The 23,628-nt window shown below is 35.7% G+C and overlaps 1 protein-coding gene across 1 annotated transcript in view; it reads left to right on the forward strand.

The window, feature by feature from the left end:
- Positions 1-23,628, forward strand: part of LOC117337659 (protein disulfide-isomerase TMX3-like) — a 293,186-nt gene that overhangs the window by 2,385 nt on the left and 267,173 nt on the right. Inside the window, exons 3-9 of the mRNA XM_033898749.1 lie at positions 1,139-1,178; positions 1,654-1,817; positions 3,248-3,328; positions 3,789-3,903; positions 4,176-4,253; positions 4,610-4,676; positions 5,663-5,837. Of these exons, the coding sequence (XP_033754640.1) occupies positions 1,139-1,178; positions 1,654-1,817; positions 3,248-3,328; positions 3,789-3,903; positions 4,176-4,253; positions 4,610-4,676; positions 5,663-5,837 (720 nt within the window). The remainder of the gene's footprint in view (positions 1-1,138; positions 1,179-1,653; positions 1,818-3,247; positions 3,329-3,788; positions 3,904-4,175; positions 4,254-4,609; positions 4,677-5,662; positions 5,838-23,628) is intronic.

A 23,628-nucleotide genomic window follows, 5' to 3' on the forward strand; every position in this document is an offset into this window, starting at 1 on the left:
ATTCGAATAGGTGATATCACTTTAGAATATTTTTAAGTGATATCACCTATTCGAATTGGTGATATCACCTATTCGAATGAGTGATATCACCTTTTCGAATAAGTGATATCACCTATTCGTTTCATTAAGTGATATCACCTATTCGAATAGGTGATATCACTGATTGAATAGGTGATATCACCAAATGGGAATAAATAGTAAAACGGCGCCCCATATACATGTACCACTTGTGACAAAAAGTTTCAATTTGTGCACTTTATCTGAAATATTAGAAAAAAGTTTAATTAACAGATCACTATATAGACCATACAGTATGTTAAAAAATGTAGTTGTGCCATGTTTGAAATATTAAATCCAGATTTTTTAGAAATTTGTTTGGAAATAATGTCTGGATATTTGCTATAAGAAAAATTGCTAAAAGTACTAGCTTGCTCACATCTTCCTTATTCACAGTTTCACAATTAAAAGGAAAGAGCTATCGTCTTCCATTCCACTGTTATGGATACAATTTCCCTGCAAGCTAGCTTCCTTACATTGTTCACATCAACTTTATTCACTCTTATTGGTTGTGTTCAGAATTTTCTCCTGAAAAATAGAAGCAAAAAACTATCCTTCTCCTACAGTTGTATAATTTGTAGTTATATTTTGTACACACTCTGTACAGAGATGTCTGGATTCTGAAAAGTTTCTCTAAGATTTTTTTATTTTCCATTATCAACAAATCTGACAATGTAGGCGCAATTCTATTATTGTATTGACAAATTTGCAAATTCATTTTTGTTTTCAGATAACATGTATTTCTCCTATCTTTCTTACATAAGTCCTATTTTTCTTACATAATACCCAATCTTTACAAACAGCAAAAGAATGTTACCACTGGGAGAGTTATATGGGTTAACAAACAATGGTACCAAGGTGTAAATATAGACATTAAGACTGTAAATCCTAGAACTTAAATGGTTTATACACAGTATATAGGGTGACTATAATCATATGTACAGAAGTCATCCTTGTCAGATCCCCTTTGTCTGGTGACCTTCGTTAATTTTTACTTTGATTACTAGGTAAACAGGCAATGTAAATAATATGCTTATTTCATCAGGAAGACATATTAAATTTCTTTTTCATTCCATTGTAGATTTTTAGGGGTTTATAAGGAATCACCATGGCTTGTAGAGGTAAGTAAGTTTAATATTAAAATTTGGTATAAAATGTGTTAAAGTGCTATGTACGGAATATCATGTGGAATATTTCAGTCTCATGTGGAATATCTGTCTCATGTGGATTATCTATGCCTCATGTGGAATATTTTTGTTTCAAGTTGAATGCCAATCTCCTGTGGAATATCTCTCTCGTGTGGAATATCAGTAATATCTCTGTCGCATGTGGAATATCTCTGTCTCGTGTAGAATATCGGTTATATCTCTGTCTCCTGTGGACTATCTCTGTCTCGTGTGGAATATCGGTAATATCTCTGTCTCGTGTTGAATATCTCTGTCTCCTGTGGACTATCTCTGTCTCATGTGGAATATCTCTCTCGTGTGGAATATCGGTAATATCTCTGTCTTGACAGTTGGAAGTTGTGTATCACTGCTTTCCTTATTTAACACACAAAACATTTATTATCTCCCCTTATTATTCTTTGATTTACAGTTTTATGCCCCTTGGTGCGGCCACTGTAAGAAACTGGAACCAACATTCCAGCAGGTGTCCATCTCCCTCAAGAATACGCCAGTCAAGGTCGGAAAGTTGGATTGTACCCGATTCTCCAGTGTCGCCTCGGAATTTAGTGTAAAAGGATTTCCTACAATAAAATTGTGAGTATAGTAATATTGTATGCAAGAACTATACTCAAGTAGTTTCACCTTCCTTTGTATGTTTCCAATATAATTTCGGTATAAGAACTTAAAGGAGATGTAAGTGTGCTGATCACTTGATATTCATTTTGCTGTCTTGCTCTGGGCACTATATATATAACAACTTCCAATTCAACAGATATCAGCATATATTATTGTGGTTGTGTACAATTCTATACAGATTTCACCAGGTTTGTGTTAAGGATGAAGTAGCTGTACTACAATAATGAATATTTATCTTTCCATTTAGCCAGGGTATATAAAGTAACTCCAAATAGTACATGAACTGTGGATGGTAATTTTTATACAGTAGCTATTTCACTTCTGTGTTGATATGAATTTGTGGAAAACCGAAATGTGATATAATTTAAGCAAGTTTCTGATTGGTCAAACGGTTTAAATGAGACCCAGTCACATGCAGTCTTACATTAAACCTGTTTGAGAAAAGATGGAATTGGATGGAACAATTACAAAGAATTCTTCAGCTTCCTACTGTTCTGCTATGGAAACACTTTGGTTTCAGAGCAAAGGATTCGAACAACTTCTTGTCGATTGTGTATGTAAACATGGGAACACAATAAATTTAAATACACATTTGATTTGAAAACACAGCATCATTTCTGACCCTACTTGTTAAACAGAAAAATTGTTAAAAAAAATCCTCTATTGTAGGACTAGTCATCTCTAAAATTGTTGCATACTAATATAACAAAAAAAAAGAAGAATACATCACACTGCAGTAAATATCAATTTCAAAGCGTGCTATTTCACTCTAGTAAATATCCATATTAATACTTTATTTAGCTAACCTGGTCTTATTTGTTATTAATTCAAGTTTTGTTTGAGTCTTTGTGGTCGTAGCATTGTATTATTACTTATCATTTGTTATGATGCCTTAGAGTGGAATTAAACAATTTTTGATAAAATCAAGTCCCAACAGTCATTTATGTCAAGGGGTCAAAATTATTCAGTGGCAAAAATGTTCATTTGTGAGCAGAAATTGCCTCTGAAATTAAAAGGGATAGAATTTAGGTATAATGTATGCAGGATGTTCATTACTGGCCTGGGTCATAAATGGGGTCAGATCAAGGAATCATTGTTCAAGACTGGCTAGAATAGGTTGTGGTAGTTTGTGATAAAATCTTTTGAGTTTGCTGTATCTGTTGGGATAGACTTTGATTTTTCAATGCCCATTTTCTTTTTTAATTTGGCTGGGAAGGATTTCCTTTAGTAAGTCTTAGCTTACTTAATATGTTTTCCACAGATAAATCCCCTCTCCCTCCACCTAGTGAAAAAGCATTCTTAAATTTTATTCATTGTTTTATTTAAATTGAAACTTTGTTTTATGGCGCCATGGAAAAAAATTATGAGACTGCTGATTTTGTTTTCAGTTTTAATGGAGAAAATATCTACACTCACAAAGGAGATAGGTCGAAGGAGGACATCCTGGAATTTGTTAATCGAGCCAAAGGGTACGATTCGTCTCAGAATGTTTGGATAATATTATTATCATTATATATACAATGAATTTTAGCACAAAAGATAATGTATTCATGTACTCATAGGCTAGGACACCAAAGTCCCAGTCACACAGGCAATAGGACAGTTGTGTCACCTCTAAGTGACCGTTGTCACATATTGATCACCTGTCATACAATGTATTAGAGACAAAGCCAAAAGTATGATGGCAGATCTTCCAAATGAACATTAAAATTCGTGACTTAGAGGAGAAGATGTGTGATTGAGACTGAGACCAGTAATTGTATCATTGGTCACTGATTGGGAACGATTTGTGAGTCAGTAAGCCATCATGACAATAATATATTTAAAAATGGAGTTTTATGAAATAAATTCCTTCTCTGAAAGAGTTCAAATCAGAACATCCGAAGTGCACACTATTGTCAGTATACTAAGTTTTGTTTTCGTCTGCAGACCCGCAGTGCGTAATCTGGCCAGTAAAGGCAAGTTTGATGAAGCTAAAAGACAACACAAGGATTCAGCTTTTTTCCTTTATCTGGGTCGACAGGATCCTGTGGATGACATGTTTGTGAGTTTTACTTTCAAAATGTTGTAGTAATATAAGAGATCTGTGTATCAGATTTTTTCATTCATAAAGCATACTAATTGTCTGTCCTGGAGTTCCATAGATTTACTTTTCTCCAAGGCAGGCATAAATAGAAGAGAATTTAAAATCCGTTCGAATAAATCTGTTGGTTAGATTAAATCACTATTTATGATAGATTTCAGTTAAACTCTCATATGTTTTGATGAAATTTTTTTATTACAATAAATGTCTTGAAATTTCTATTTTTTTGACAGAGCAAGTACAGTAATGTAGCTGTACAGATGTTAATCCAGTCCTATTTCTATGCTGGCAGTAATGCGGTCCTTCCTGATGTAAGTGTACGAGTGTGGTTGTAATTTATCAATGAGAACACAGCATTCATCCATGGCTTTGGTCAGTAACTTTTGCAGAGTTCACCATCATTGCTGTGCAGTGAAATTTAAAATAATTAAGTCTTGACATTTTTTTAAAAGCTTGATTTCAGTCCAAACTGGAGTTCGGGGCAAACATATTTCAAAATGCAAAAAATTCTGTTTTGTAGTTTAGAAATTTCTGTAGAAGATGTATGTGCTTAAGAGAGCACATAAATATCCTATGTGTGATAGGGGTCACAGAAAGTCTGTTTAAGCTTGTAGGTGATTATGATATGACACCATGAAAATGAAGACTTTCTTTTGCTGCTACGTAGGGTGTAAAGCCAGCTACAATCCCGACAGTACTAGCCTTTAAAGATCAGGAGGTGGTGGAGTATCAGGGTAAGTAGAGGGATTTATCCTATAAATACGCTCAACTGGGAGAAAAGTAACAAGTTTTCCATCTGATTATTAATTTCTGCAAGAGAAAAGTACATCAAACTCTGCCCAGAACCTACTTTACACTTGTGGAGGTCTGCTAAAAAGAATTCCCAAAACTTATCAGGGTTTACAAGGGAACCTTAAAGCATTTCATGTTTGGTTTAAAATCATAATTTCTATTGGTGCTAGCATGCTCTTTATTCTTTTAGTTTAACAATTTGCTTCCAAATCTGAGCCATTTAATTTTTGTGGATATCAGTGACCAAATGTTTTGTATAACACATGTGCTAGGTAGTAAACTGATAAATTTAAGTAGAAGGCCTGATGACACAGGGTGAAACTTAAGTCATTATTATGTACAAGGTGGGTGGAACATTGGTAACACACTTGCCTTCCTCCAAGGTGACTGGTGGTTTGATTCCCCGTTCAGACATGAAAAGGTATGGGGTCACCTGTCTGACGACAGGTATTCTCCGGGTTACTCCAGTTTCCTCCCACAGTTACACCCTTTATGTGCTTCCATCCAGGCCAACCAGCCTGATTAATATATGCTGAGATGACTTGTTTCACAATTGTTGTAAAATTGATAAAAAAATTTAAAAAAAACTACAGATACTTAACACATTTGTCCTTACCAACCCAATCTAAACTCTCCATAACAGGAATCCAAAAATAACAGAGAAATCTTGTTCATTAAGTATTTTGTGGTTATCTTACACCTGCAAGTTAAAATTTCTTACCTTCAAAAATAAAAGTACCTGACCTAAATGCTGCATTCAGCTGAACAGTGTTCTAGTTATCTTTGCTGAGTTTACTTTAATAGATAAAGAAGGTGATAGATCAGATAGGAATATTTCAATGGCTGATGTCTGTTGTTCAATCCTTTTTCTGTTTTCTATTAAAGCAAGTTTCAATACCAGAGAGTTTTAATGTTATTATATCTTTAGCTCCAGATGGTGTAGTGACAATGTCCAGTCTACAAGAATGGATTAACTCTGAGCGTTTCCCTGCGTTCCCCCTGGTCACTGGGGCAAACATAAATGACATTGCAGAAAGTGGAAAGATCCTGGTTATGATGGTAGTGAATGATGAAGATACAGAAAGCAAGGCTGAAAGTGAAAGGTAAGTGGGATTTATTTATACCATAGATGGAACCTATAGTCGGTCCCCTACTGACTAATGAAGGGCACCAATCGGTTTACCTGTTTGTCTGTATGTCACCCTGTCCGAGGCGTTCCTCATGTACTTTATCACCCGATATAAAAATTGGTGCTCATGTTCCACTTTTTACAGAGTTATCGCCCTTTATTCTCCGTCCATCATCTTGTCCCTTGGTGTATGTTGTATGCTTTGTCGTCTACAACTGCCAAAGGTTAATATGTGATTACCTCCTGGGAAAGTTGTGTGTTGTATACTGAAATTTGGTCACGTTTTAACACTCTGACAATAGAATGTTTATGGTTGTACATTGTAAACTAAAGTTTGGTTGCCTGTCTGATGGTATTTTTTTCACCACTAAGGCTGTTGAATGTCTACAGTGAGTGTTACATGTGTGTCATAGGCTAATACACCAAGTCTGTATTACATGACAGAATAGGTCTGTGACGTGTTCAGAAGATGATCTAACATCAGTGTAATATTGAATTTTAGTTTTGTTAGATTCTGTTTATTACATAACTGGAGAATCGTACTTACAGAGGTGTTATCAATGCTTCTCCTCTACAGAGTAATGGATGACAAGGACAAACAATAGGGTGATGTCATGTACAACAATGATGTAATTTGTATTGTGTTCCCACATTGAACAGAGGTATCTTTATTCAATGTGTGCAAATATCATCCAAGGTCTCTGTTATACAATAAAAATATTTCATAGTATGTTCTATTATCCAAATTGTATTTTTCAACATTTTTTTTAGAGACCAAATCAGTGGCATTTAGGTGGTTAAATAACAAAGCTACGCTTGTTTCAAGAGATATTGTGTATAAAGTACAATTCAAAATGAGGTGTACATAGAGTTGTTGAAGTTGTCTCCCTTGGTACATGATTTTGATCTCGGTAAAAATGATGGGGTAAAAAATCTTTTCAGCATTTATTGTCTACCCCTTTGTCTATCAAACCGAATCTTGCAGACTCTGTACTCTGTTGTCAGTACTTAGTAGACTGAGAGTGTATACTCTGTTGTCAGTACTTAGTAGACTGAGAGTGTATACTCTGCTGTCAGTACTTAGTAGACTGAGAGTGTATACTCTGTTGCCAGTACTTAGTAGACTCTCAGAGTGTATACTCTGTTGTCAGTACTTAGTAGACTGAGAGTGTATACTCTGTTGTCAGTACTTAGTAGACTGAGAGTGTATACACTGCTGTCAGTACTTAGTAGACTGAGAGTGTATACTCTGTTGTCAGTACTTAGTAGACTGAGAGTGTATACTCTGTTGTCAGTACTTAGTAGACTGAGAGTGTATACTCTGTTGTCAGTACTTAGTAGACTCTCAGAGTGTATACTCTGTTGTCAGTACTTAGTAGACTCTCAGGGTGTATACTCTGTTGTCAGTACTTAGTAGACTCTCAGAGTGTATACTCTGTTGTCAGTACTTAGTAGACTGACAGTGTATACTCTGTTGTCAGTACTTAGTAGACTGAGAGTGTATACTCTGTTGTCAGTGCTTAGTAGACTCTCAGAGTGTATACTCTGTTGTCAGTGCTTAGTAGACTGAGAGTGTATACTCTGTTGTCAGTACTTAGTAGACTCTCAGAGTGTATACTCTGTTGTCAGTACTTAGTAGACTGAGAGTGTATACTCTGTTGTCAGTACTTAGTAGACTCTCAGTGTATACTCTGTTGTCAGTACTTAGTAGACTGAGAGTGTATACTCTGTTGTCAGTACTTAGTAGACTGAGAGTGTATACTCTGTTGTCAGTACTTAGTAGACTCTCAGAGTGTATACTTTGTTGTCAGTACTTAGTAGACTCTCAGAGTGTATACTCTGTTGTCAGTACTTAGTAGACTGAGAGTGTATACTCTGTTGTCAGTACTTAGTAGACTGAGAGTGTATACTCTGTTGTCAGTACTTAGTAGACTCTCAGAGAGTATACTCTGTTGTCAGTACTTAGTAGACTGAGAGTGTATACTCTGTTGTCAGTACTTAGTAGACTGAGAGTGTATACTCTGTTGTCAGTACTTAGTAGACTGAGAGTGTATACTCTGTTGTCAGTACTTAGTAGACTCTCAGAGTGTATACTCTGTTGTCAGTACTTAGTAGACTGAGAGTGTATACTCTGTTGTCAGTACTTAGTAGACTGAGAGTGTATACTCTGTTGTCAGTACTTAGTAGACTCTCAGAGTGTATACTTTGTTGTCAGTACTTAGTAGACTCTCAGAGTGTATACTCTGTTGTCAGTACTTAGTAGACTGAGAGTGTATACTCTGTTGTCAGTACTTAGTAGACTGAGAGTGTATACTCTGTTGTCAGTACTTAGTAGACTCTCAGAGTGTATACTCTGTTGTCAGTACTTAGTAGACTGAGAGTGTATACTCTGTTGTCAGTACTTAGTAGACTGAGAGTGTATACTCTGTTGTCAGTACTTAGTAGACTCTCAGAGTGTATACTCTGTTGTCAGTACTTAGTAGACTGAGAGTGTATACTCTGTTGTCAGTACTTAGTAGACTGTCAGAGTGTATACTCTGTTGTCAGTACTTAGTAGACTGAGAGTGTATACTCTGTTGTCAGTACTTAGTAGACTGAGAGTGTATACTCTGTTGTCAGTACTTAGTAGACTGAGAGTGTATACTATGTTGTCAGTACTTAGTAGACTGAGAGTGTATACTCTGTTGTCAGTACTTAGTAGACTGAGAGTGTATACTTTGTTGTCAGTACTTAGTAGACTGAGAGTGTATACTCTGTTGTCAGTACTTAGTAGACTGAGAGTGTATACTCTGTTGTCAGTACTTAGTAGACTGAGAGTGTATACTTTGTTGTCAGTACTTAGTAGACTGAGAGTGTATACTCTGTTGTCAGTACTTAGTAGACTCTCAGAGTGTATACTCTGTTGTCAGTACTTAGTAGACTCTCAGAGTGTATACTCTGTTGTCAGTACTTAGTAGACTCTCAGAGTGTATACTCTGTTGTCAGTACTTAGTAGACTGAGAGTGTATACTCTGTTGTCAGTACTTAGTAGATTGAGAGTGTATACTCTGTTGTCAGTACTAAGTAGACAGAGAGTGTATACTCTGTTGTCAGTACTTAGTAGACTCTCAGAGTGTATACTCTGTTGTCAGTACTTAGTAGACTGAGAGTGTATACTCTGTTGTCAGTACTTAGTAGATTGAGAGTGTATACTCTGTTGTCAGTACTAAGTAGACAGAGAGTGTATACTCTGTTGTCAGTACTTAGTAGACTGAGAGTGTATACTCTGTTGTCAGTACTTAGTAGACTGAGAGTGTATACTCTGTTGTCAGTACTTAGTAGACTGAGAGTGTATACTCTGTTGTCAGAACTTAGTAGACTCTCAGAGTGTATACTCTGTTGTCAGTACTTAGTAGACTGAGAATGTATACTCTGTTGTCAGTACTTGGTAGACTGAGAGTGTATACTCTGTTGTCAGTACTTAGTAGACTGAGAGTGTATACTCTGTTGTCAGTACTTAGTAGACTGAGAGTGTATACTCTGTTGTCAGTACTTAGTAGACTGAGAGTGTATACTCTGTTGTCAGAACTTAGTAGACTGAGAGTGTATACTCTGTTGTCAGTACTTAGTAGACTGAGAGTGTATACTCTGTTGTCAGAACTTGGTAGACTCTCAGAGTGTATACTCTGTTGTCAGTACTTAGTAGACTGAGAGTGTATACTCTGTTGTCAGTACTTAGTAGACTGAGAGTGTATACTCTGTTGTCAGAACTTAGTAGACTGAGAGTGTATACTCTGTTGTCAGTACTTAGTAGACTGATAGTGTATACTCTGTTGTCAGTACTTAGTAGACTGAGAGTGTATACTCTGTTGTCAGTACTTAGTAGACTGAGAGTGTATACTCTGTTGTCAGTACTTAGTAGACTCTCAGAGTGTATACTCTGTTGTCAGAACTTAGTAGACTCTGTACTCTGTTGTCAGTACTTAGTAGACTGAGAGTGTATACTCTGTTGTCAGTACTTAGTAGACTGAGAGTGTATACTCTGTTGTCAGTACTTAGTAGACTCTCAGAGTGTATACTCTGTTGTCAGTACTTAGTAGACTGAGAGTGTATACTCTGTTGTCAGTACTTAGTAGACTCTCAGAGTGTATACTCTGTTGTCAGTACTTAGTAGACTGAGAGTGTATACTCTGTTGTCAGTACTTAGTAGACTCTCAGAGTGTATACTCTGTTGTCAGTACTTAGTAGACTGAGAGTGTATACTCTGTTGTCAGTACTTAGTAGACTGAGAGTGTATACTCTGTTGTCAGTACTTAGTAGACTGAGAGTGTATACTCTGTTGTCAGTACTTAGTAGACTGAGGGTGTATACTCTGTTGTCAGTACTTAGTAGACTCTCAGAGTGTATACTCTGTTGTCAGTACTTAGTAGACTGAGAGTGTATACTCTGTTGTCAGTACTTAGTAGACTGAGAGTGTGTACTCTGTTGTCAGTACTTAGTAGACTCTCAGAGTGTATACTCTATTGTCAGTACTTAGTAGACTGAGAGTGTATACTCTGTTGTCAGTACTTAGTAGACTGAGAGTGTATACTCTGTTGTCAGTACTTAGTAGACTGAGAGTGTATACTCTGTTGTCAGTACTTAGTAGACTGAGAGTGTGTACTCTGTTGTCAGTACTTAGTAGACTGAGAGTGTATACACTGTTGTCAGTACTTAGTAGACTGAGGGTGTATACTCTGTTGTCAGTACTTAGTAGACAGAGAGTGTATACTCTGTTGTCAGTACTTAGTAGACTGAGAGTGTATACTCTGTTGTCAGTACTTAGTAGACTGAGGGTGTATACTCTGTTGTCAGTACTTAGTAGACTGAGAGTGTATACTCTGTTGTCAGTACTTAGTAGACTGAGGGTGTATACTCTGTTGTCAGTACTTAGTAGACTGAGAGTGTATACTCTGTTGTCAGTACTTAGTAGACTGAGAGTGTATACTCTGTTGTCAGTACTTAGTAGACTGAGAGTGTATACTCTGTTGTCAGTACTTAGTAGACTGAGGGTGTATACTCTGTTGTCAGTACTTAGTAGACTGAGAGTGTATACTCTGTTGTCAGTACTTAGTAGACTGAGAGTGTATACTCTGTTGTCAGTACTTAGTAGACTGAGAGTGTATACTCTGTTGTCAGTACTTAGTAGACTCTCAGAGTGTATACTCTGTTGTCAGTACTTAGTAGACTGAGAGTGTATACTCTGTTGTCAGTACTTAGTAGACTGAGAGTGTATACTCTGTTGTCAGTACTTAGTAGACTGAGAGTGTATACTCTGTTGTCAGTACTTAGTAGACTGAGAGTGTATACTCTGTTGTCAGTACTTAGTAGACTGAGAGTGTATACTCTGTTGTCAGTACTTAGTAGACTCTCAGAGTGTATACTCTGTTGTCAGTACTTAGTAGACTGAGAGTGTATACTCTGTTGTCAGTACTTAGTAGACTGAGAGTGTATACTCTGTTGTCAGTACTTAGTAGACTCGAGAGTGTATACTCTGTTGTCAGTACTTAGTAGACTGAGAGTGTATACTCTGTTGTCAGTACTTAGTAGACTGAGAGTGTATACTCTGTTGTCAGTACTTAGTAGACTGAGGGTGTATACTCTGTTGTCAGTACTAAGTAGACTGAGAGTATATACTCTGTTGTCAGTACTTAGTAGACTGAGAGTGTATACTCTGTTGTCAGTACTTAGTAGACTGAGAGTGTATACTCTGTTGTCAGAACTTGGTAGACTCTCAGAGAGTGCCAGAACAGCTCTCCCAAATGTCGGTTGATGGGTATCTAATTATATTGATTTCGTGACATATTCATCAAGTGATCAACAAGTTCTTCAGATCTGTTTTTCTAAAGGACATATTTTGTATGGTATATATATACAGTTTATTGTACAATGTATTGTGGAGGTATTTATTTCCTCCCGACTGATTGATTACATAAATGTATGAGGTTATCTGTCATTGAATTGTCGTGGACTTGGCAGGCTGACACCCATAATATGGTGTTGATGAAATCTGTATCTTTTATTGTTGTTAACCTTCCTACTAGAATTGGCCTGGCGACTCCTACTCTTTGGTGATATATATCTGATGATGTTTGTTTGGATGAGATGATACCCCTGTGTTGTCTGTGTAGTTGGCCGTGGTTTCGGGGTGATGTTTGGTACACGACACGTACACCACACGACAGACATGTAGGATCAAACAAAACATTAACAGAATATTTGTCAAACGTGACTGACAATTGGTTGTAGCACCAAGCTGGTGATTGACAGGCCACTTCCATTCTTTGTTGGTAGTGCTAGGAAATTTATTCTGAATTTAATTTCTCTTAACGCATGTTTTTTATAATCCATCCAAAGAACTGGTTGCCAGAACATTCTGTTTGACAGGACTTAATGAACATTTCTTTGTAATCGTGCATGTGGAGCAAAGCTTTGTACGTACAGTACTGTGGGCGTTGATGTAGATTTCTTGATATATACATACTGACTTTTTACATTGTGAGAAACAAGGTGGGAAAACCTAAAAATATATATACAGGAGACCGTGTCACCTGTTTCACAAAATAGTGCATCATATTTCATTGTTTAAAGCTGTTCTGTAAAATGCATCTATTAAATTTCAACAAATGTGAACTATCAACTTGACATATATTTTTAAGGAGTGGATATTTTTGAGCTGACTTTTGTGTATCCCTGACTATATCCGTCTCCATGCCATGTGTAGATGTGGGATCGCTGTGTTTCTGGTTTGATAATAGTTTTATATTGAGTAAATAAAGCTTTCATCGAGTGAGTATTCATTTAAAATGAACATCATGACATCTTTTACGCAGATCACAGTCTTATGGACATTATTATAATATGTTGATCATTCAGTAGTTATTTTTATTGCATTTTTGCCAGTGAAATATAGAAAATTATCAATCTAATAAAACTTATATTTTCACTGCAGCGATGAGCAGTGAAAATATAAGATTTTGCAGTGAAAATATAAGTTTTGCAGTGAAAATATAAGGTTTCCCGTTTTTGACCAATCAGAGCGGACCTTTGTATTCACCTTGTTGAAACTTGCCGATTTTTCCAGTCGAAGCGGAGATAGATAAATGGGTTATTTTGCTGAATTTCTCAAATTTTCAGACTAGTTTTTGACAAAATACTCACTTGATGTTAGCTATTCATGCACAGATTCTCCTATAACAGCAGAAAACTCCAGGATCCAGTGTGTGGTGTGGTCCTTAATCAGGGAGCTAGGTTTCTCAGGAAGGGGATCGCCAACCATCACTATACCAGTCTTACTTTAAATATAATGCTTGTCATAAGTTGTTCTGAGAGGTAGCCACCAGTTACTACACATACACCCAGTTACAATATGATCTTAGCTGTTGTCATGGTGATAAATCCAGCAGACATAAACAACTGTTTGTTTGGTCGGTATATAAAATTAACAGAAAGTGATCTTTTGTCAAAATTAAAAAAAAAATATCAACTTCATTTTCGATGTTATTTTCGCTGTTTCACTGGAAACATGTAATAAAACTGATTGTTTGGATTTTTATGGTGAAATTAGTTATTATTTTTCTTCATGATTTAATTGAAAATGGATATTACAGAAAATGTATCTGCAGTAGACAGACTTTACATAGCAGGATGCACTACTATCTCTGAACACATCTAGTCTATCTTATGTAAATGGGAGAGATTCATGCATGGGCTATACAGTCAGCACAAAAGTTGTGTTTTATGCTCGTCTGTTGGGTTTTTTTTCTGTTGAAATTCCAAATGGACAAAGCAGAAACCTAAGGAACTCTGAACCATAGAAAGCGATAAACTGAAGCTCTACAGGATAAATCATTTCATTATAGAATACATACGGGAACAATAAATCATTAAATGCTGTTTGTATGGATGCTTTGTGAATTCCTGTTTTATCTCGGCACACATCTATGTACCTGAGATATACACCTGTGAATGAAGACGGTGTAGTTTGTAATTTTGATCTCATGAGTAGGGGATCTCCTGCCTTGTCAGCTGTTCTGGTACCTTAAATTCTGGTTTTTGTATTTAAAAAAAAATGATAATCAATTTGTGCTGGCAGTCTAGCTATAATGTCTACCTAGCATATATATTATACTCTAGTACTTAGACATTATATATACTCTAGTACTTAGACATTATATATACTCTAGTACTTAGACATTATATATACTCTAGTACTTAGACATTATATATACTCTAGTACTTAGACATTATATATACTCTAGTACTTAGACATTATATATACTCTAGTACTTAGACAGTATATATACTCTAGTACTTAGACAGTATATATACTCTAGTACTTAGACAGTATATATACTCTAGTACTTAGACAGTATATATACTCTAGTACTTAGACATTATATATACTCTAGTACTTAGACAGTATATATACTCTAGTACTTAGACATTATATATACTCTAGTACTTAGACATTATATATACTCTAGTACTTAGACATTATATATACTCTAGTACTTAGACAGTATATATACTCTAGTACTTAGACAGTATATATACTCTAGTACTTAGACAGTATATATACTCTAGTACTTAGACATTATATATACTCTAGTACTTAGACAGTATATATACTCTAGTACTTAGACATTATATATACTCTAGTACTTAGACAGTATATATACTCTAGTACTTAGACATTATATATACTCTAGTACTTAGACAGTATATATACTCTAGTACTTAGACAGTATATATACTCTAGTACTTAGACAGTATATATACTCTAGTACTTAGACAGTATATATACTCTAGTACTTAGACAGTATATATACTCTAGTACTTAGACAGTATATATACTCTAGTACTTAGACAGTATATATACTCTAGTACTTAGACAGTATATATACTCTAGTACTTAGACAGTATATATACTCTAGTACTTAGACAGTATATATACTCTAGTACTTAGACAGTATATATACTCTAGTACTTAGACAGTATATATACTCTAGTACTTAGACATTATATATACTCTAGTACTTAGACAGTATATATACTCTAGTACTTAGACATTATATATACTCTAGTACTTAGACAGTATATATACTCTAGTACTTAGACAGTATATATACTCTAGTACTTAGACATTATATATACTCTAGTACTTAGACATTATATATACTCTAGTACTTAGACAGTATATATACTCTAGTACTTAGACAGTATATATACTCTAGTACTTAGACAGTATATATACTCTAGTACTTAGACAGTATATATACTCTAGTACTTAGACAGTATATATACTCTAGTACTTAGACAGTATATATACTCTAGTACTTAGACAGTATATATACTCTAGTACTTAGACAGTATATATACTCTAGTACTTAGACAGTATATATACTCTAGTACTTAGACATTATATATACTCTAGTACTTAGACAGTATATATACTCTAGTACTTAGACAGTATATATACTCTAGTACTTAGACAGTATATATACTCTAGTACTTAGACAGTATATATACTCTAGTACTTAGACATTATATATACTCTAGTACTTAGACAGTATATATACTCTAGTACTTAGACAGTATATATACTCTAGTACTTAGACAGTATATATACTCTAGTACTTAGACAGTATATATACTCTAGTACTTAGACATTATATATACTCTAGTACTTAGACATTATATATACTCTAGTACTTAGACATTATATATACTCTAGTACTTAGACAGTATATATACTCTAGTACTTAGACAGTATATATACTCTAGTACTTAGACATTATATATACTCTAGTACTTAGACATTATATATACTCTAGTACTTAGACAGTATATATACTCTAGTACTTAGACATTATATATACTCTAGTACTTAGACATTATATATACTCTAGTACTTAGACATTATATATACTCTAGTACTTAGACAGTATATATACTCTAGTACTTAGACATTATATATACTCTAGTACTTAGACAGTATATATACTCTAGTACTTAGACAGTATATATACTCTAGTACTTAGACAGTATATATACTCTAGTACTTAGACATTATATATACTCTAGTACTTAGACAGTATATATACTCTAGTACTTAGACAGTATATATACTCTAGTACTTAGACAGTATATATACTCTAGTACTTAGACATTATATATACTCTAGTACTTAGACAGTATATATACTCTAGTACTTAGACAGTATATATACTCTAGTACTTAGACAGTATATATACTCTAGTACTTAGACAGTATATATACTCTAGTACTTAGACAGTATATATACTCTAGTACTTAGACAGTATATATACTCTAGTACTTAGACAGTATATATACTCTAGTACTTAGACATTATATATACTCTAGTACTTAGACAGTATATATACTCTAGTACTTAGACAGTATATATACTCTAGTACTTAGACATTATATATACTCTAGTACTTAGACAGTATATATACTCTAGTACTTAGACATTATATATACTCTAGTACTTAGACAGTATATATACTCTAGTACTTAGACAGTATATATACTCTAGTACTTAGACAGTATATATACTCTAGTACTTAGACAGTATATATACTCTAGTACTTAGACAGTATATATACTCTAGTACTTAGACATTATATATACTCTAGTACTTAGACAGTATATATACTCTAGTACTTAGACATTATATATACTCTAGTACTTAGACATTATATATACTCTAGTACTTAGACATTATATATACTCTAGTACTTAGACAGTATATATACTCTAGTACTTAGACAGTATATATACTCTAGTACTTAGACAGTATATATACTCTAGTACTTAGACAGTATATATACTCTAGTACTTAGACAGTATATATACTCTAGTACTTAGACAGTATATATACTCTAGTACTTAGACAGTATATATACTCTAGTACTTAGACAGTATATATACTCTAGTACTTAGACAGTATATATACTCTAGTACTTAGACAGTATATATACTCTAGTACTTAGACATTATATATACTCTACACAGGCAAAAGTGCCACACATGTGCCACATGCGTAAAACGCATGAAAATCATATGAAATTTACATGCGTGGTTAAGCAGAAAAGAGCACGCGCGTAAATCGTGCGTTGAGTTCATATGAATATCATGCGTAATACGCATGTGTCTCGTGTGTAAATTTCGACATGCGTGGATCATGCGTAGCTACATGCGTAAATTATGCGTATCATATGCGTTAAACGCATGTAAAATCTGTCGTGCGAGAATCGTGCGAATCAATACGCATGTGGAGGAGACGAAAAGAGCTACGTGCGTATCTCGTATGTAAATTACGTGTGTAATATGCATGAAAAGAGCACATGCGTAAATCACATGTCCTCTGAGAAAGTCTTGAATTGTTCTAGAATTTCTTCAGAAATGTACTAGATCATTCTCAAACAATTCTATTACCACTCAGAATGTGTCATGTCAGGGTCCACAGTGGCCGAGTGGTTAATGTGTCCCAACATTGTTCCATTATAACCTTCACTTCTGGATTGTGAGTTTGAAAACCACATTAGACAATTGCCAGGTACTGATCATAGATCTTTGGTTTATCTCAGGTACTCAGGCTTTCCTCTATACATTCAACACCTGACATCCCTTTAATGGCTGTAAACAAAATAAAGCAAACCAAACAGAACAATGTCTTTTCCCTATATAAATATAATTAAAATACCCCCTCAAGTGTAGATTGTGACCACCGTTATGAATATCATCATTTTAATTAAGCACCATAAGCCCTCTCAAACTATGAAGAGTATTTGATTCTACCTTATTTAGTTTGTTGGGTCTGAGAAGAGGATGTTGAAATTTTATACAATTTGACCTTTTTACGCCACCGTATTGCCCATGGGGGTCAGTCGGGCCAACATGTGTTTATACATCAAATGCCATCACACAAGCTAAAATGGTAACAAGTTAGACTGAATTCCAATAGAATCAAACAAATATAGTCAAAAATGGATTTCCCTTTAAACTACGTAAAATTTACCCCTCCCGGAGGGCAAAGTTGAGACCACGGGTCATGAAATTCATAATTTTGGTAAAGCACCTAAGACCCTTCCATCATGAAGAGTATTTGATTCCAACATATCTAAGAGCTAGTATTATAACTATATAGAGAAGAATATTTGTGATTTGGCAGTCATTTTGCCCCTTTTTAGCCCATACTCAGGCCCAGGGGGGTGGGGACCATGTTAACTTCACAATTTTTCGTGACCTTCGCAGGATTTATGACTTTGGTTCAGGGGTTTTTTGGAAGAAGAAGTCAAAAATGTAAATTGTTTACGGACGCATGACGGACACCGACGGGGCAAAAGGCGATAAGAATACCAGGCTAGGCGGTCATTGAATTGAGAGAATAGTTTCCGCATATGAAATGAAAACCAATATTTGGGAAACTTTAAAAGATTTCCATAGTTTGTCTCAAGAGGAAATTAAAATGACGCTCTGAGGCCTGGAATTGAATGCCCTTTAGGAGATCAATTATTTGTCCATTTGCAGTGATGGCCACAACATTGTGAACTTTTTAATTAGTCCCTGTGCAATAGCAACTATATTTACCTGTGGGCAGATGACATTTCCAAAGAATGTGATAATTATTCTGAGTCATTGGTCGAATTTGTCAAATAATTTTATGTAATACCTTGTAAATAGATGAAATTCACTTGATCAAAAAGTGTACAAAAAATGTACATGGTTCCTCACAAAATAATGAATATGGACTTAATTGAAATATATTTTAGCATCACTACGCCTCTTCCACATGATTTCTTTCTGTACATGGCAAAAAGATATAATTTGGCTCTGTCCAAGCTATAGTCTCAATCAAGTCAGGTCAGAGACTCAAACAAATAATTTCAAATTTTAGCATTTGCATATGATGTAATCATGTTTAATTAAAAATTTGAATAAAAAGTAAATTGAAAAAAAAAATGTTGATAATGTGAGATTCATGAAGCAATCATTTGAATAGTGAAATTTGATCTTTCAAAATTATTCCATCACACAACACAGGCTGAAGTTATTCAATATTCATTTCGAAACAATTTAAATTCTTTTAAATTTTCTTATTTAAACATAAGTATGACCAGGACATATCCCTGATATCAGTGTATTGTAGTGAAGGACCGGATGATGAGGAACTTCCAGCTTGCAGTGTCATTCACATAGTTCTACAAATACATGTAATGAATGTATAAGTTCAGGAAAAAAAATTTGCCAAACAAATAAGAAATGATGCAGTCTCTTGTTTGATTAAAAATATAAAGACAATTGCTTTAAAATTTTCTTCCAAAGAAAGATGTTAAAGTAAAAAAAAACAAACTTCAGTGAAATTCCCAAAGTATAGAAGAATGTAAAGTCACCACTTCCCAAAAAACCAACCTATAGCCGTATACCCGTTATTTAGTACACATTGTTCACGTCAGGAAACTTAAATAGGTATATAAATATACAGTTGAGGGTACAATTTGCCTCTGGGCAGCAAACTATGTACAAGTTACCTGTAAAACGGACCTGTTGGAAATACATCGTTTTCCTTTCCACTCATCAATATTATATCATAGACTAGGAAGTGTCACTCTAATTTTATTGTAAACAGATGACGTTGTCACTCTCAGAATGTAGGGATGGTGTTCAAAGCCAATTATTTAAAGCATAAATTAAAATGTTTAAACTTTTAAAAAATGACATAAGGCCAATGCAGTTAGTGTACATGAAAGTTGATAAGAATTTGCTAAATCATACATGAAAATATATAATCTATGGATGTAAAAGTTCAAGGAGTAGCAGTGTGCAGACAGCTGGGATCGAACGCGACACGGCTTATGCGTCCATGAGCTAAAGGGAAATGCCCCCTAGTGGAAGCTAGAAGGGACATCATTAACTATGTACAGTAGTTACAATTAAAACACCGGCCCCGGCTACGGATAGACATGTACAGATTGACTTGAATTGAAATTATACTCCGTACATATACTTCCATTACAGTTATCAGAGTATAAAGTCATAGTCTCCATGATATCAGTAAGTATAGTTATAGTAACTCATAAATGTATATTTGAGTATCATTAGTGTTTTTAAATGTGAGTGACTAAAAGCTTCTACTCCAAATATAAAACTCGTTGAAGTATTATTTTGCCATTTTACTGTACATTTTGCGGTTGTAACAAGGCTTTTATACTACATCCATAAATATGTATTTTTCCCTATTTGAAGAAATGATGAAGAATATAGATTATTTATCATTAAGATTAAAAATGCCAGGTTCAAAGTTGCTTAAAGACGTTTATATATTAGTTATTAGGTAGAGTTAAATGGATGGAAATGAGGCATGATATGAGGTAGCATAAATTTCACATTTAGGAGTTCTTCTTTCTATGGCAACCTCGCTGGATAACTGGGACAATCATATATTTCAAAGGTCAGATAGCTAGTATAAGTTTAGTCGGTACCGGTTTATTATGAGCTTGGTTAAAGGTAAGCGGGATGACCGTTTTCATCTAACAATTAGGGGATCTTTATCTAGTGATATGACCATGTTACACTGTCCAGATATTCACACCTTATAAGGGTAACTTGGAAAGAAGGGTCATTATTGGGGTCGTGTAAGTCACAACACTTGTGCCTGAAGTGTGCGTTGTGTAGGGGTGGGGGGGGGGGGGGGGGGGGGGGGGGGAGGGGGGGGGGGGGGATTTTATTTCTTAAAAACTGGAATATGAACTCCATGTATATGCCCTGTTGAATGATGGCAGGAATAACATGAAAACAAAAAATTTACATTAGATGCATTTTTAGGATCTACATCCAAACTAAAAATTAACTGACCCAACCCATAACTAAGATGATAGGCCTACTGACAGTACTTTACGATAGTTATGTTTTATGAGTAGTATACTAATAATCTATGCGAGGGTTATAAATCAACTGTATGTCATTATTCTGCTCGTTCACGAGGAAAATGTAGGTGAGGACACGTGCGGTTTTTGTACATTGTGACCTCAATCTGGCGATTCCCGTGTATTGTTAGAGTAACAATCACTGAGAAAGTGCCACAAAAAACAAACTAAAAAGGATAGGCCTTATCGAAATCTAAAATTAATTAAATTTGGAAGAAAAAAAAAAGTAGTACACAGTCGGCCTAAATATAATAAAACGGGACTTAGGATTGCTCTTAGTGCATATTTAGCGTCGCCTGTTTACATCAATGTCAACAAACAAGTTACTTACACGTTACAGTCGCGTACTGTACCTGGTACTGCCGATGAGCTCGAGGGTACGGGACTTTGCTGACATTCTGAAAGCTGGCTTGTTGATTATTTTTTGCACGCGTGCGTGTCAAGCAACAGTTAATCATGACACAACATCCATATCTTGGAAAATGTATTGATTTCAGCTCTTGTAAGAAATACTGGCAGTGCAGTAAAATACAACACAGCCCACGAATTACAACTTGCAATGAGAACAGGGCAGCCAGCAAACAAATTGGTGACGTCACTGGTGACGTAACACCGGAGTAGACCCTACTGAAAAAAAAAAACAACAAACGCATTTCACTTACCTATCTGTTATCTTTGTCCGACTCGTTGGTTACGTGAAGGGAAAAGGAATAGCCCGTGAATCACAGATATGTTCTCCGCACGGACCTGCGCTATCGATTGTAATCTGATTCTGTCCAATTTGGTTTCGGTTTGTAAGTGCACAGTACGACTAACCACCCGAATCCAAACGCAAGGACCGAAAAAGGAGGCCACATATCATTTATGTTTTGTTTTCTTCTTACTTAGTTTACAACATTAATGAAATGGAGCATATATTTCCCAAAAACCTGTATTCAATTTCAAAAACTTATTATCTATTAATTATAAGAGGTTCAACTATATGAAAAATAACGGTGGACCATTGTATGTATTTTTTTTCTTTTCGCCCATCGGTACTGATTAGGTAATAGGCGCACGCGTTGGTTTCGCAAGATGGCGTCGAGTCAAGTAGTGAATTTTAAATTTTAACTAGCGCGAAGCGAGGGTCTATGGCGGACAAATTTAAAACACTAGATGGGACTAAATATGTGTTCTGAGGTAAATAAAATATTCATTTATCTACATATGTAAGCCTAGGTATTAGTACGCGTAACACCCGATTTTATTGTATTTGCACCAAATTCTTAGCGACACCACTTGTTTATATTAGTGGTCGCGCTCTGGCCTGCACCAGACATGGTGTGATCACAGTGCGTGGACGTGATGAAGGTACGTTTTTAGTGGTTTCGCGATATTGTACGCAATATATGTGCAGCTTGGCTATGGATATGGTTACTGCGTAATATTTATCAAAGAAAACAGCCGATGATAGTTAAATGTATTGCCTATTTTAGGCAATCTATCAAAGTATATGTAACTGAATTATGTGCATATTTTGTCAGGTCTTTAGGATCATACGTGTCGATTGTTCAATTTTAATAAAAGATGTAAAAACACCTCCATTACAAGATTTAAGATTTTGTAACACGCAGAAAACATGTGTAACATGAGGACATTTGTTGACAAAAAGAATAGAAATACCGCATGAGCAACAAGAGACAATTATATAGCTATGTTAATTAAAAAAAATGGTATCCTTATGATTCATGGCTTCTTTAGTCTAAATTAGTCAAAATTAACATTGGTGTTACCAGAATGTTCTACATATTGACTTGGTAATTTCGTGAGTCTTTGATTTATTAGAAAAGAGAATGAACGAGTCGGCAGTGGGGTGTGTGGTTGGGGTGGTCGTGTGGCTGCTGTTTCTTTCTTTTTGGAAAACCAATAAAAAAAAAAAAACAAACAAAAAAAAAATAAAAAAAACTAACAAAACAAAAAACAAAAAAAACAAAAAAAACAAAACCAAAAAAAAAATAAAAAAAAAACAAGAAAACACAAAAAAGCCGCCGACAGTTTCTTCTTCACCCATTTAAAACACCAAACCACAAACCCACCTCAATCTCCTATGAATACAACAAAACAAAACCGGTCCAAAAATACAGTGCATCATCACATGCCTTTAAAAAAACCGAACTATCTTAACAAACCACCCACACACCCACACACAAATACCCGAGATGAACTTCACATGCAGATTAAAAAAACAAAAAGAACACAAAAAAACACAACAACAACAAAACTCCGTGGAGGGGGGGCGGGGGGGTGGGGCGGGGGGGGCGGGGGTGCGGGGCGCGGGGGGGGGGGGGGGGGGGGGGGGGGGGCGTGGGTGGGAGGGGCGGGGGGGGGGCGGGGGGGGGGTGGGGGGGGGGGGGGGGGGGGGGGGTGGGGGGGGGGGTGGGTGGGGGGGGCGGGGGGGGTGGTGGGAAAAAATCTACAAACACAAAAACCACCCCAAAAACAAAAAAAACATCAAAAAAAACAACCAACACAAAAAACTAATAAAGTGAAAAAATGAGGGGGGGGGGGGTGGGTGGCGGGGGCGGGGGGGGGCCCTGTGGTGTGCGGGTGGGTGTAAAAAACAAAACAAACTAAAAAAAAAAACATAATGAATTGGGGTGGGGCTGGGGGGGGTGGGATACGTAAGTTGCCCACCGAGTTGTCACATGTTACGCGACGAAACAAAAACCAAGAAATCTGGGGTGGGGTAAAAGAGTTGAAGAGGGGGGGGGGGGGGGGGGGGTGGGGGGTGGGGTGGGGGGGGGGGGGGGGGGG

Source organism: Pecten maximus, chromosome 11, assembly GCF_902652985.1.
Source record: "Pecten maximus chromosome 11, xPecMax1.1, whole genome shotgun sequence".
Lineage (NCBI taxonomy): Eukaryota > Metazoa > Mollusca > Bivalvia > Pectinida > Pectinidae > Pecten > Pecten maximus.